The 15,597-nt window shown below is 40.5% G+C and overlaps 1 protein-coding gene across 1 annotated transcript in view; it reads right to left on the reverse strand.

Annotated features, from left to right (window-relative positions):
* Positions 1–6,811, reverse strand: part of NXPH2 (neurexophilin 2) — a 38,161-nt gene extending 31,350 nt beyond the window's left edge. The window contains exon 1 of the mRNA XM_061354340.1: positions 6,395–6,811. Within this exon, the coding sequence (XP_061210324.1) occupies positions 6,395–6,448 (54 nt within the window). The 5' untranslated portion in view covers positions 6,449–6,811. The remainder of the gene's footprint in view (positions 1–6,394) is intronic.
* Positions 6,812–15,597: the final 8,786 nt, after the last annotated feature.

The following is a 15,597-nucleotide window of genomic DNA, read 5'->3' on the forward strand; positions in this document are numbered from 1 at the left end:
ATTCATCCAGAAACTCATCCACCCTCTGTTTCATCTCTTGCTCATCTGGCAGAGTGCTGACATCTCTCATATTTCTGCACAGGACCCAGAGCTTTTCCATTATCCCAAGTGGCTGGTATGCAGAGCTTGGGAGCAGGTGAACATTAGAGCTCCAGTCCATACTCCATGCTGGGAGGAGTCCCACTGCAACACATGGTCTCCTGGACTGCAGCCAGGAGAGGCTGAGGGTCCTCCATTGTTTCATTTTACTCAAGGAGTATCCTCAGTGTATGACGCCACTCGCAGGCACAATGATGTTGCATGACACTGCACATACCTTAGCACATTTTCAGTGCTACAACAATACAGTAACAGCATGTGAAGTATAAACAAGGAAACAGCCAATAAACAGGATGAATATAGATAAGAGTATCAGAGTAAACTCACAAGTCTGAAAGTACTATACTGGGGAAAAGGGACTCTTAAGAGTGTGAAACCTACCCAGCAGGTTCACCCATCATCTTCTTTAATTAAACAAACGTCATTAACTAAAACCACAAACATGGTGGGAAATTGAGGGAATGAAAAGAGAATGGTAACAATGAATGGAGTTGAGGAAACATGCGCAAGCATACTTAAGATTTGAAGTGAAAGGCCAAAGCTGCCTTAGAGCAGGATGTTTGGAAATCAAATTCAAGATGAATTTATAAGTTATGTGAAAATGAACTACTTCTCTTTTTTTCCAGTTCTGCCAGATTTGAGCTAGTAAAAATTTCAAGGCCAGTATTTCTGTTTTACAATGGGTACAGTGAAGTAGTTAAACGTGGGCAAAAATCAGGACTAGAAGGCAGATTAACAGAGCAAATGCACTGTCTCTTGAAGTACACATGCTTTTAAATAGTCACTTACCACAGCAATTTTGTGATAAAGGCAAAAATTCTTCCCTTTTCCTTGCATTTGGTTTTGATATATTGACAAATATGTGGTGAAAGACTCAAAGCTTCCTTAAGCATCAGAACAGTTCTGGTCTTTCTGATGAAGATTTAACCCAGAGGATGGAACCTAAACATATGGAATTATAGCTTTTTTCTTAAAACCATTAAGCATAGACTAGCACTGATCTTTCCTTATTGCAGCTATTTATCAAGAATTGCCACGTTTTATTCCATACTTGAGCCAAACACAGCTTAACACCTCACACACTAATCACAGGCTAAGCGCTGGTTACTGCCAGCTACTACTGGTGAGGGTTACTGCTCATTGCTTATTTTCCATGCCATGCCAAGTAGCTCTTGCTTCTCCTCATATGTTTTTGACCTTGAAGTGTTGATTTTTAACAGCATAGGAGGAATTTGGGGCACCTAGAGCAGAGCTTTACTTCTCTGATGTCGTGAATGTCCTGATCAGCGAGTGGTTTCTGCTGCCCTCTTTCAACTCACATACCCAAATCCCCTTCTTGCAGAAACCAAGGCTGAAAATGCAAAACAGAAAGCTGGGACCAATCAGTGCACTCCAATCTAGTTTTGGGCTCCATCCATCTTTCCGTTTCACTTCCCCATCATTTACACTGCACTACCAGTAAAAAGAAGTATCTACAGATGATCTCTAACATGTAGCTTCCAATGTGCTTTACAATGGTAGAAAAATACCTTCCATGTTACAAATGGAAAAAGTGAGACTTGAGTTTTATGCGCTCTGTGCTAAGGAAGCCTGGGGTACTTTGTGGTCTACTGGACATGAGTCAAACAGACTTGCTGTACAAATTTTAAATGGGGTCTATAACCTTTCTATGCCCCCAGTCAAGCTACAAATAAACGGAAAAGTATCAGTCAGTGATTCCACAGAATTAGGTCAAAAGATATGATGTAAGGACAAGCTGAGTTGCATGTGAGCCCCTATGTAAACTACACCTAGCCTCATCCACCTTAAGACATAACTCCTTATTTAGGATAATAAATTCTTGAACTGCTGAAACCAGTGTTTGTTGAGCTGTCAACTTCAAACTGCCTGCATTCCTTGGGATACTTATATTACTTTATTTTTCTAGAACAAGATGTGGGTTTACAATGCCTACAGCACCTAGAAAAATACCAAAATAAACCAAATGAAATCTTGGGCCCAATATATTTCATGTCAAAGTTCCCCCTGGAATTAAGGGGGATGGAATTTCATCTGCATGCTTCAAGATGACTAGAGGGAAGCATTTACCTTTCCAAAACAGAGTTGAGAGTTTTGCACGGTGCCTATTTCTGATTCTCACTGCAAGGGCATGTTACACAGACCACATTTACAAGGCTATGGAGACAAAGGTAAAGTAGCCAGGAGGAATATACCTCTGTGTTTCTATGCCTCGCATGCTATACGTGTTTTATATGGAAATACAGCTTTATCTCAGTTTTCAAGCTATTTCTGCTTATGAAGCAATGTCATATACTGTAGCAAGTTATGAATATTCTTTTCAGCTCAAGTTGTTAAGAACCTCAAATTCTGTTAAAGAAACCAACCAAAACAAAAACCCTCTAAAAATTTTGGCTTGTGTGACAAATTGTGTTAAAAATTTCAGCTCTTGAAAAGTCCACAACAAACAAATCTGTCATGGAACTTCACTCATGTCAAATGCTATACCCCAGTCTTGGTGGAGAAAAATCTTAAAATAACATAGTTTGTTTGGGTTTTAGTCCCTCCATGTCCCCCCCAGTTATCTGTCATCTATAGAAACACTACTGGGAGAAAAAAATAACTGTTTTTTAAGGGTTTGTAAAAGAACTGATTCCTGGTTTTCTAACATGGTGACAACTCTGCCTAATCGATAACATTTGAAAAGAGCTTCTTGGTGGGAATGCTGATACAACTGTAGGCGCAAGAAAATGCGCCTCAATTTCAGATTGCAAAGATGCAAAAATAAACTGACAGTTAAGGTGCCTGGTTATCCTACATAACCACAGGCTCTTTCTGTGTGCGTCTGTAACTGTACCTTGCCAAGACAAAGGGAAAGCAGCAGCTACAGTAGCTGTACCTAGCAAAAGCAAATTCAGCTTCTTGACTGAAACCCAATAAACAGATCTTTCCCCCCAGCCCCCTTCTTTCTGAGAGGGAGAAATTCTATACATTTTGAAGATCCCATATGAACTATTTTAAACAATGTTATGAAATGTGACATTTTAAAAGGTGCAAATTAATAGCATGAAAAGAAAATAATGGATACTGACAGCGGAGGCCTTTTTCTGTTATGGGTTTTGGTTGTTTTTGTTTTGTTTGGGCATTTTGGTTTGGTTTTGTTTTTTTTTTTTTAAACCAAGATTTATTTAAAAGGACAAGTAATATTCCCACAGAAGTAGCAGAAGTCCCCCTCCCTTTAAGGCACATAAAGCTAACTTAAACACTAGCAGGCATATTATAAACCGTATAATCCTAATACTTCAGTTTTTTCAATTCCCAACATGCTGAACTCCATTATTTATAATGAGCCAAGTAACAAGATATTCAGCATTATGTGACAATTGAAAAAGCTTACCTAAGAATAATAGCAAAGCAGCAGTACCTACTAGTGATGACACAATACAACAATTTTTGGACTTCTTATCACTAACAGCCCAGACTAGTACTGCCTATGCATTGTAGATTATTGTTTCTATCTATGTTGACAATATAATGTAAACATGACTTTGAACATTAATGCATTTTTACAGAAGCAATTTAGCACCTTAACCTGACTCAACAGCGAGTTTTCTTATTGTTTAATATATGCAAATATGCAGAGTAGTGTAAGAAATGTGTATGCACTTATGCTGCATGTATACTGGTACACCACCTGTTAATCAAAATAATAATCGAGGAACATGCTACAGAAATACTTCCACACTCTGTTAAGTACTAAACGTGAACTTCTGATTGGTCAGTATTAGATACAGCACATAAACAATCATCTAACTAACACTGAATTCTGAAATTTAGTGAGATTGCCTGACATAACTCCCAGCATCTCCTCAAATTTGTTAAGTTTCACATGGGTTGTATCCAGCATTTATGCATCTTTAAGAAACAGGAAAGCAGATAGTACACTTCGGTATTTGAAAGCCAAGCACACATTTGAAGTTAAATCTAATAAAAAAAACAAACAAACAAAAAAAGCACCACACACACAAAAACCAAAACACAAGTACCTCCACCTTCACTAAAATACGGTGCCAAAGCATTTTGCATTCCAAAATCTCCAGTTTCATAAAAACTTAAGATTGCGCTATCAGGAAGGGCTCGATTTCTGCACAGCAACACTGAAACCCATGCTTGTTTTCTCTCTTCGCTGAAATGCTGAGCCTTTAGTGTTGTCTTAATTTTAACAACTTCAGTCTTCAGTTAAACAAAAAAAAAAAAAAATGCAAAACAACCAAACAAGCAAAACAAACCAAAACAAAAAATTAATTGAGATTTAGTACCACCAATGCCTGCCTGCTAAAACTGCTAATTAGATTCCAGGAAGTCACCAGTCCTTCCAAATACTGGCCAGAGAACAATGACTAGCACAGAGACTTGTATTCAATGTTACCACCAGCACCAAGTTATTTCTCAACTCCGTTTCTAATGAGCTGTAACTTTAACCAGATGTTAACCAGGTACCTTGATAATAGTATGCCAAAATGCATTTACTCAAGTTTTTAATACTATTACTAAAAGGTATACCTAAAATACTTCCAAAATTCTACCCATTCTCACATTGCCTTAATTTATAATTTCAACTAATTTATATAAGCCATAAAACTGATTGACTCTAAAACTTTACCAGTTTGTATACAAGGAACACAGAAAACAGGAATACCCGAGAGAGCTGAGTGCCACCTCCACCTGAAAAACTGGACTAACTATGCATGACTATTTTAACTCAAGACAGCAACTTTGCTTCTTTGGTCTGCCTTCACTCAAGGTGTGTAAAACCACAGCAAGCAGCTTCCCAACATCATCAATAAAACATCATGTAACAAACCCGATTCCTGTTGATGGATTCAATCAATCCCTTTGATATGTTTAAAATAAGTAAAAAGGAGAGTGTGAGAGAGGTTGTAGGTGCCAGGAAAAGAGGGTTTATTTAGTTCCTTTTGCTCAACAACTTCGTAATCCATTTGCTGCTTTCCCATCTCTCACCCTTGCGCGTTGCTACTGGGCTGCAAGAATGTGGAGAGTGTAAACAGCCTTTTATTGTCCAAAAGGATAGGAGTGTGAAAGCAATGGGTGCCTTATCGCAGGACTGCAGCTCGCTACTTCATTGCTGTGATAAAGCGCTGGAGCAAAAAACATTACACGACAAGCACAATCCGAAACCGGATTAGAATTTGACATAAGCTTCCTCAAAAACTAATCAATCAACTCACACTGTAATATTAGACTCCAGTTCTTAAGGAGGCTGTTTAATCCTTTCAAGGTTTATTACACACTCCCTACTGACTATAGTGACAAAGTTTCAGATACTTTCAGCCGGGAAAGAGAGGCACAACTTTTGCAGCACGAATCGGAGGGGACTGAAATCAAAACTTCCCTCCGCCCCCGAATAACTTCGAATTAACATTTTAAAGACACTCCTTAAAGTGAAGATTGCCGAGCCTGTTTGCAAATACAGGTTTTCCTCTTTTTAAACCTCTCCCACCGCGTTACCACGAGCACTAGGACCATTTTTCTACCACTGACACTCCACAACCCAGCAGTTTCTGGCTCAGGGAGAAGCTGGCCTCCGCGTTCCCGACTCCAGACTCGCACCTCGCTGTCCTTCCCTCCCCTACACAGTTCGGGGGTCCCAACTTCACATTTCACCCCCACGTCAGTCTCAAATCCCCCGCTGCACGCAAAGGAACACGTAGCACAATACAGGCGTGTGCTACAGTCCAGGGTAAAAATTATCAGCCCCCCCATGCCCGCGCTGCAACAAGCCGAAACTAACAGGGGAGCTTCCGAAGCTCGGGTGACTCGACCTCCACAGCCCGTTATGTCATCCCCACGAAGAGAGACACCTGAGCCCAGCAGAAAACTTTTCCGGAGCAGGCAGTTCCGGGCGGTACTTGGCACCTACCCGCCCGCCGTGCTCAGTCAGCCCCACGGTGGCTACCGGCGCATCCCGGCTCCCGGAGCCGCTCTTTACCTGCGTGCCCCACCATCCCAAACAAGCCCGCCGAGCGGCAAACGCCTGGAAAAGCACGGATGCACTTAATACTTATATGTATATATACACATATTAAAAGAAAGAGATAAGAATAGGTGTCGTGCTGTGGAAGGCTGCCCGCGGGCGCGGTGCGCGCTGCCCGAAGCCAGCTCTGCCTTTGCCTTCAGAGTAGACCGCATCAGCCGCTCACACAAGCGGGAAAGGAGCCACTTCCCCCGAAGTCCTGCAGCGGGGGACCGGAGAGGGACCGCGGGGAAGGACACTTACGAGCTGTAGGACGCCCTGGACGACGACGAGGGGCAGGGGCCGCAGGTGCACCATCCTGGCTGCCGGTCTAAGAGGCGACTCCCTTCGCACGGGTCTCGCACATCTCCGCTGCGGGGAGCGGGGGGGCCGGGCTGAGCGCAGGGACACGCCGCCCCGCTTGTCCCCCCTCACGGGGCGCTGGCAGGCAGCGACGAGACCCCGGCACTGCCACGCCGCTGAGCTCCGCGGGCGGCCATAGCGGGCAGGAGGCGGAAAAAAGGAGGCGGGGGACGGCAGTGGCGGCGGCGCTGCCCAGCCGGGCGGCCGCGGCACCCCCTGCGGGGCGGAGGGGGAACCCCTCACAGCCTAGCGCGGGTCGGCGGCGCGACAGAATGCCAGCAGTCCGAGCCCGCCGCCCTGCTGCCTGCCATGGTGTTGCTGGGGAGAAGCAGCAGCCGGGCCAAACTGAAGTTGAGACGAACCGCAGCGGGGAATACAGAACGAAAGAAGTATCCCCACCGGGCGCTGAGGAAACTCTATTGCCCCGGGCGGGGCGCCCCTCACGGAAAGTTTAAAGGCATGGCGGCCCCTCTTCCGCCTGTAGCCACCGCCCGCAGGGCGGCCTGCGGGCCTAGAGCCAAGATTTATCGGGGTGCGGGGGTAAGCAACCCCGCTGTAGCCCCCTCCTCAGGGAGCCGTCGCTGCCTGGCCCTGCCGCTGGCCTCATGCTCTGGTACGAAAGGAGAGACAGGTGAAGAATTTGACTTAACGTGGCCTTTTCCCAGTTGTGCTTTATAGGAAAACTGCTATCATTGTTCTGTCTCCCAAGGGTCGATCTGCTCTCCCACCCCTGGCACCCATACTCTGTGGTCCTTGTGGGGAAACTCAACAGGTTTATTCTCCCCAGCTATGATGGCAGAGGTATAGTGGGACAGGGGGCGCAGGGTCCGAATGCACCCCTCAGCCTGCCAGGGGGCACCACATGTCTGTGCCCTTGAGTGGTCCTAGGTACAGTGTCAAGTTCAGGGGGGCTCCTCATGAGGGGCTTGAGCTGTGCTGGGCAATGGGTTAGAGTGGTGCTGCTGGAGACAAGGGGCATACTGCGCCTGGTAAATAGCATCCAAGTGTGCTGGGAGCCCGAGGGCTGAAGGATCCAGGTTCAAAGAAGTCACCCTGGGGTTGTATCCATTTAATAACATAAATTAATAAACACATTGTGAACCTGCTTTTGAGATGGGCATAAGCAGCCTGAAAATTTCATTCCTGTGCTGTCAAGCTGCAGGAGAGACCACCTTGTAATGCAGTAGCCTTGAAAGGGGAGATACGGTTCTGAGAGCAGGAGGCCAGGACCTGACGGAAAGCAGCCATGTTTTGGCACACGTGCCTAGAGCTGGAGCACCAGCACCGTAACAGATATACCTGCATCCAGTCTAGCAGTGTGGGCGGTTGTTGGTTGGCAATGCATGTGGAATGTGATACACAAGCTCTCTGCCACTCAAGTGAACTTAGTGGCATCAGTTTCCAACCCTGCATCTCATTTGCAGATTAGTTTCCTCTTAATTCTTGGTTTCCCTGTCTCATCTTACTAGGCCTGTGTTCACGTTGTGTTTTAACTACCTTTGTATTTTCAACCACTAAAATCCTTGCCAGGGGAGACAGCTTTGCAAGACCTTTCACTGCGCTGGTGGGCAGCCATTTTACCAGATAGTGACTGTGGTTATTTAGCTGTTACACCCCACTGGTTCCTTTCCTAGCTCTGCTGCCAGGTGTCCTGAAAAACACATCATGTGGATGTGATCAAGCCACAAATTGTGTTCTCTCATTTCGATTCAGAAAAGATGTTTGACCTATAGCAAAGGAAAATACATATAAACTCAACAACTCTAAAATGGGTTTATTTGCAGCAGATTCAAAGATTCAGATAAAAGCGGAAACAGTGTTAATCACTGAGTCAAAATTTCATAAAAAGTTCTTTTTAAAGTGTGTATTTTAGTGTTCTTCAACCTATTATGCTACCATTTGATTTTATTTTTACTATAAAATGATCAGCATAAGATGTGTTAGGATTTTCCTGGTAGAATTTAAATCTAAAAGATGTCTTTGCAGCCTGGATGGAAAATAGTTAAATGCTGCTATGCATTAAATGCTGCTATGCATAGGCTTAGTATATTAAAAAAAAAAGTATATTTTCTATGGTACAGAAATTATGTATTTGTGTGTGTGACTTGTCCAGTTATTGGTCTAACTGTAAGGAAGCACTTTATGGAGCTGACCAAAGCTGTTGTATTGAGCACCCTGTGCAGGGATGAGCCATATAGGTGTGAGTTTACCTTGTGCCAGGCTCGTACGGGAATAGGGGTCTGGTCTCACTCGGGTCCTCATAGTAAATGGAAATATCTTGAGTGCTATCTACTGCTCACAGGCGGTACTGCCTGCAAGTGCAGAGTGAAGATTTTATTTCCTCATGACGAATTACATTATACAGCTGGGTGAAAAGACTGTTACGCAATTAGTTAGAATTATGAAGACTAAATTCGGATGAAGTATTTAGATAAATCTTTTTTTCAAATGGAAAGCTGTGCTCTATAAATTTAAGGAAGGTTGAATTTCTATAAGTGGCTTTTAATGGAACAATGGTGTTTAAACTAAAATACTGTACTATCCTATTAAATACCAACAGACTCCATTTAAATGACATTAACTTTGTCACACAAGCTATCAAAAGCTGGCCTTAAACCATACTTTTTCCAGATTAACTATCAGGAAATATTTGTTAAGCACTTTGAAGATGAAAAGCACTGTGCACAATAAGTGATTATTGTTATTTGTATTACTTCCCAGAAAAGTGATGCTAGGGTTGGTTAATAACAGAATGTAAGGCCTGAGCTTTGTGTTTCCCTGCTTTGGCACGTTAGCATTATCTTCAGACGTCATTTAAATGGGGAAGGGAAATTTTTCTGGTCCAATTTTAGGGCACAGTAGCAAGTAGTTGGTTCATTTCAGGAAATAACAGTTGTATATGGCAGGAAGTAATACTAATCTCTCTAGAAATGGATTCATGAGCCAGCTGTGCGAAAACTAAACTAAGAACTCGGGGTCCTACTAAGCCATCTCTGCTGCTGAAAGAAAATGAAAAATATCTGATTAGTAATGATCTCTGATGCTTGTGCATAAAATTAATAGTAATTTTTATTCCTTTAGCAAGGAATTTAGAAGCACAAACAAGTAAAACCTGTAGTTAGCATCAAACCCATCTGTCAGTCAACCTCAATTTAATTCGCAAATCTCATTCCTCCAAGTTAACTGAAAACACATCAACTTCTGCTTGTCTTAGTCCTAAGGACTCTTCACTCTGTTTCCAAATTAGAAATGGTGGACTGGGAAGAGCAGCTAGTGCCACTCAGTCTATCTCTCTAGAGTGCAGGCAGTGAAGTGTTGGTTCTTTCTGGAAACTCTTCAGGATCTGTCTTTAAATTAGCTAATCAGGAGTGGGGGGAATCCCACGCTGCATAAGGAAGCCGTTCCAAAAATTCACTCCTGGCATTTGAAAACCTTCTAACTTCTAGTTTCCAGATTTACTGTATTTGATAGGTGGTTTTATACACTCTTGTTCTTTTATAGTCACTGCTTTATCTTGGTGAGCTCCTTTTCCTCCTTCTGACAATGTGTAGCCCCCCAAAATTTAGAAGGTACAGATTCCCTCTCACATTTTATTAATTATGTGAGCCAGGAGGCAGTCTCTCTCAGGCAATACCTCTGCATTTCCTGTGTTAGTCTAGTAAAGCTTTTCTTTTATCCCCATTAGAATTAATCTTTTCTGAATGTGGGTACATGGCCAAATTTAGATGTTAGTAGTCTTGTGGAACATCATGAATGTCTAGTCTATCTCTGTTGGAAATAGGTCCTCTGAAACATGGTGTTACTGTATTTCCCGTTTCAAGAATATGTAACAATTATATTTTCTCTTTATTATTCTGGTTGTTCCAGCATGTTATCCAGATCCTTCACACTACCAACTGCCTACTGTGTGTGTGTCAGCAGCACATTTCAATAGCAAGGTCCTAAATTTATGCTGGAATTGCAAATTAATTTATTGAATAGTAGTGGTCCCAAGATCAGTCTTTGGTGAATTCTATTAGTTATTTCCTTCCAGACCCTGAGTGCAACCTGTTAAACCATACATTACCCTCTTCACAACCTTTTCCTAATCACCTTCTTCAGCCTAATTTTTTCCCACATGACATGCAGTCATGTTTTGATTGAAGGCCTGCTAGATGACTCTATTTAATTTGCCTAGAAAATTAGCAACCTAATCAAAGGCAGGTAATGAAATATTCATTATCCTAGAAATAATCTGTAACTTTCTGTATTAAATAAACACACCAAAATGAGCCCAAACAAAAACCAAACAAATTGATCCCATTTTCTGTCTCAGACAGAGATTGCCTTCCCACTGGAATTTTCTGTCAAATCGGTTAATTAGGGTTACACACAAAGGCTTTTCCTCAGTGCAGCTAGTGTTCTGGGTTTCTCTGCAGTGACTAGTCTAAACAGAGAATAATAGTCTATTGCTACTACTCCTGCTTTAACTCAGGTAGTGAATCTGTGCTGTAGCACTGACAAACTTTAGTTCAGATCCTTAAAGAAGTTCATTACAAATTTAGATTTAAACCTTGGTTTTAGAAGTCTCTGAGGGACCGCTGTATTATAGAATCATAGAATAGTTAGGGTTGGAAAGGACCTTAAGATCATCTAGTTCCAACCCCCGTGCCATGGGCAGGAACACCTCACACTAAACCATGCCACTTTTAATTTGATTTTTGATCTTGAAAACTATTTGAAAGAGAGATTAGTCACCAGTACTTACTAGCTCCTTTTGAGTTCCTAGAATTCAAATATATTCAGAAGTTTAAAAATCCAAGCAAGTGAAATATAACAGTGTACCAGATCTGTGAGTAGATACAAAGGAACATCCAGATCTAATTCTATGGACAAATACAACCTTTTGATAAAGCAGAATTTTTAGTAGATATGCTGGTGACCCTGGAAGAGGGTTGGTGAGAGCAGGTCACTAATTACAACTGAGAGGTGTGCATTAGTGGTAACCAGTAAATTTTAAATATTTTTATGAATATGAATTAATAAATAAAAAGTGACATTGGCAAATCAGCAATTATCAAAGTCTAATGCCAGGCAAAATACTGAAGAAATTGATAAAACAGGACCTAGAAAGTAATTTGTGTCTGATGTTCCTGCTTTTACAAAGACTAGACCAAACTTAACATTCCAGCAGTGTTTTGTTTGTTGAGGTTTTTTTTATGATTGCATCTATTCCCATTAATAATAATATTTTAACATGGGAGGAAAAATTTGCATGATTCCAGCTGTAATAGTCACAAATAATGTATGTTGTGTGGTGCATTTTTGCTTTATTTTAATTATGCAATTATTTATTTATTTTGTTTTGTGAATCAAATGGGGTTTTTTGATGATGAGTAGTTCCCATTCAGGGAAGTGCTGCAGCCTGCATTGAAGTCCTTTTCAAGAAAGCATTTCAGCATCTGCCGAACTTCATTGACTTTAGTCATCTATAAATATCTTCAGCAGAGAAATTTTCTCGAACTGGAACCATATGAGTAACTGCATCAGATGGAGCAAGTTACCTACTTAATATGCTGTATTCCTCACAATATTTTTATATGTTTCTATGTCAGAGTGTTGGGGATACTCTAGCATAGATTAATTCTGATTTATGGTAGTGCTCTACACTTGGTAGACATTTAAAATGGCTTAAATTCTTAATGTTTTTTTATTTTTAAATCTACATGTATTATCATTTACTAGAATAGTTAAACTTCCAAAATTTAAAAACTATGGCTAGACATGTCAAAACAAGACCATGGAAAAAATTTTGGAAGATATAATAAAAAAAAGTAATGAGGAAAATTCTGCTTTGACGGAGAATGAGTTATCTGTAACAGGGTAACAAGAGCTATGAAATAAGATTTGGTTTAGAAGTCATACTAGCTAGAGTTATTGCAATACTAAATATTTACATAGAGCAATTGTAGCATTTAAGGGCAGTGTCCCTGAATGAATACTCTCAGGTGTTCTTTTTTCTCACCTTCAGAATTTTTAATACATTTTCCTCCTCATAGATAGATATAGTATTTTATCGGTTAATTTCTTGCAAAGGAATAATTTATCAATTAGAATGGACTCTTGTGTGAGATTCATTTATGCCGTTTACTTTAGCTCTAAGGTTCTAAGTTCTAAAATTGTTTTCTACTTGAAGATTTTTTTGAAGGATTTTAATTTTTTTCCTGTTTTTCCCCTAGAATATGAATAAACCATATCAGCACACCTGTACCATGTGGATAATGTTTGATCCAGGAGGCAAAAGAAGCAAATCTGCATTATCTACAAAAATATTTGCTGTGTAATTCTGATAAAAAAATTCCAACATAATATTATGAACAAAAAAAAGTCACAATTGTGCTAAAATGATGACTGTGACTGGAGAGATTAGAATTTGTTATTGCATTCATTGAGTATTGGGGGAAAAAGAATGTTCAGTGAGCACTTCCAAATCCACTTCACTTTCATTTCTAAGTCATAATCTCCTATATAAAAAGATGCAATTTTTTTACTGTCAACTTTTGCATGAGGAACAATAAGGAAATATCTGTATAGAACATTCACAATTACTAAATATCAAGGTGAATTATGGCTAGTTCTAAATGAGAACACAAAAATAATGCTTTTCATGTTTTTTAGAGTTTTGGCAAGTCAGGGATATAAATAGCTTAAAGAGATAACATGCCCAAGTGAACTTTTTCAGAGATAGAGATAAACGCATCTTTGTCTTCCTTAAAGAGGTCTCATGTGTTTTTTAAAAAGATAATTTTTCTGACCAAATTGGCCAAATGGGTATCTATTTATAACGTTCCCCACCTAGGCAGTGACTTGAATCACTGATTAAGACATTGAGCTCTGTGTCTGTTTTCACATTGATTATCAGCAATTGTCAGATTGTATTACTCTTTTTTTTTTTTTTTTTTATTTATTCTGAATCTACCCAAGCTAGACTGTAGCACATGTTCCAGTGGCCTTTGGTACCTCGTGAGGTAAAGGTCCTCATAAAACAGCCAGAACATGCATTACAGTATCAGAACAATTCTAGCAGACTGACAAATAGTGCAAACTCTTTGGCTAAGTACCCAATCAGTTGGTTTTGAAAATTAACACACATCCTTTGTTTCTTTTACCATTTTCTACAATGCCAAAGCAAATATTCACAAAACATTTTTATGTCTGAGGGAAACGGAATTTTTCAAGCTTTCCTCATGTCATGCTACTTGGAAAGAATTTGTGCTTCCCTCTTCTATAAGCTTGTCATTAGACAGCTGAGGTGGAGAGTAAGCACAATTCCTTCCACTGATTTCCTATACTACCTGCCACAGTTATGAGATCAAAGAATTGCTGCCCGTAATGTGAGCCCTGCTGTTAAATGTGATATAGGTGGTGTAGACCTTCGCAGCCTGTAGTTACTCACTCCCCTGAGTTCAAGCTTCTGAATGTATCTTCATCCTCCTTCATAAATGAAGTTTCCTTTGACATTCAGTATAAAATTTTGTGACTTAAATAAGGTAACACCCCTTCCATTTAACATCCTAAACATCTAAAATCACAATGTTTTTCACTCTGAAGGTAACTGTGTACTTCAACACCTTTTTTTTTCAGCACTGAAAACAGCATCCCTCTTTTTTTAGTTTTTCTTATAGTACCTTTCCTGTGTTGTTTTAAATATCTACATCTTTTTCAGGCACTATAGCCCCTGGAGCAAGCAGCATCAGCCTGCTCATTCAGGGGAGTGAATTACCTTGAGAAGGGTAGTTCAGAAGCAGGGAAAATAGACTCAAACCTCTTATTTTTGTTTAGGATCCAGACCAGAACCACTGAGGAGCTTTGGATGAAGTAGTGTTTTGATGCTCTGGAGAAACAACTTATCTCTATGGATAAAAAGAGAAAGAAAGGCAGACTTTGATTTCCAGCACTGTTATTTAGGAGAACTGGCAAAGCCTGCTGCAAAGTTGCTCAGTTTGTTCAGCATTAGAATAAATCAGAGGGCCTAAGGGATCTCACTGAAACAAGGTAGTTTATTTAGTTTATTTTGTTGCTTTTTGTTTTTCATTTTGGGAATTTTGTTTGAAAAAATCTGTGACCTCTGGGGACCAGGAGCTTGAAATTCAGACAAATGTGCGGAAAAACTGGCCTCACTGGGAAAAACTGTTGGACTAGAAGTCCAGGGACACAGCCATGGGTTTACAATTGAGCTTGCCGTATACTCCCATGAATGGTATTTAACTTTGCTCTGAAAAACCTGTCTCAGTAAGGGCAAGCTGTCTAAAAATGTCTAAAAATCATATATTGAGACCAGCTGACTTGTATAAGGACAGCAGCAATAATTTATGAATGACCTATTAACATTTCCTATATAATGTCACACAGCAGTTTGTTCTGTGTTGGCCTCCGATTTTATTCTGCTGTTCAGCTCAGGGGATAGATAACTGCATGAAAATTGAAATGTAGTAGTAAATGTTGCAGTACCTGTGGGAGATCTGGAACAGACTAAGACTCCTCTGTTCTAGAATGTCTGGAAGCAATTAGTCTGCAATGGTTACAGGGGTCTAAAATTGCATCTTCTGATATCATCAATATCATCTCATTTGATGCTGCTGGACTGAATAGGAGACATCATCCTTCTGCTCACAGGGAGACAAAGCTGTAAACTGAGTGTGAACAGAAGATGAGGTATGGAGTGTTCCTGCTGGTGACTTAGAAGAGATTTTCTTTCACTCAGCAGAAAGAGGCATATATATGTCTTGTTACATTCATTTTTATCCACCAGGTCTTTGACAAAACTATCACAGTCTCTTTTTTCTTGCTTGGAGAATTCTGACAATTTTTTATGATTGTAAGACTAAGTTGAAAAGACCTATGAAAGCTTTTGCCATCTTTAAAAGTTGCAGAATTAGACCAATAAAGATTTGACAGATTAATTTTTCTGAGAGTGGAATCAGGAGGGAGGAAGGAAAGAAAATGCCCCAGATGGATGAGAAAAGCTGGATTTCTCAAGTCAGATGACATTCTTCAAAAGCATTACCAAAATTAAAACCCCTAACAGCCTTCTTTGATCTGATGATTAGTGGAGGCAAGTACTA

Source organism: Neopsephotus bourkii, unplaced genomic scaffold (assembly GCF_033783945.1).
Source record: "Neopsephotus bourkii isolate Nb327-2 ecotype Australia unplaced genomic scaffold, CSIRO-AGI_Nbou_v1 NB_730, whole genome shotgun sequence".
Lineage (NCBI taxonomy): Eukaryota > Metazoa > Chordata > Aves > Psittaciformes > Psittacidae > Neopsephotus > Neopsephotus bourkii.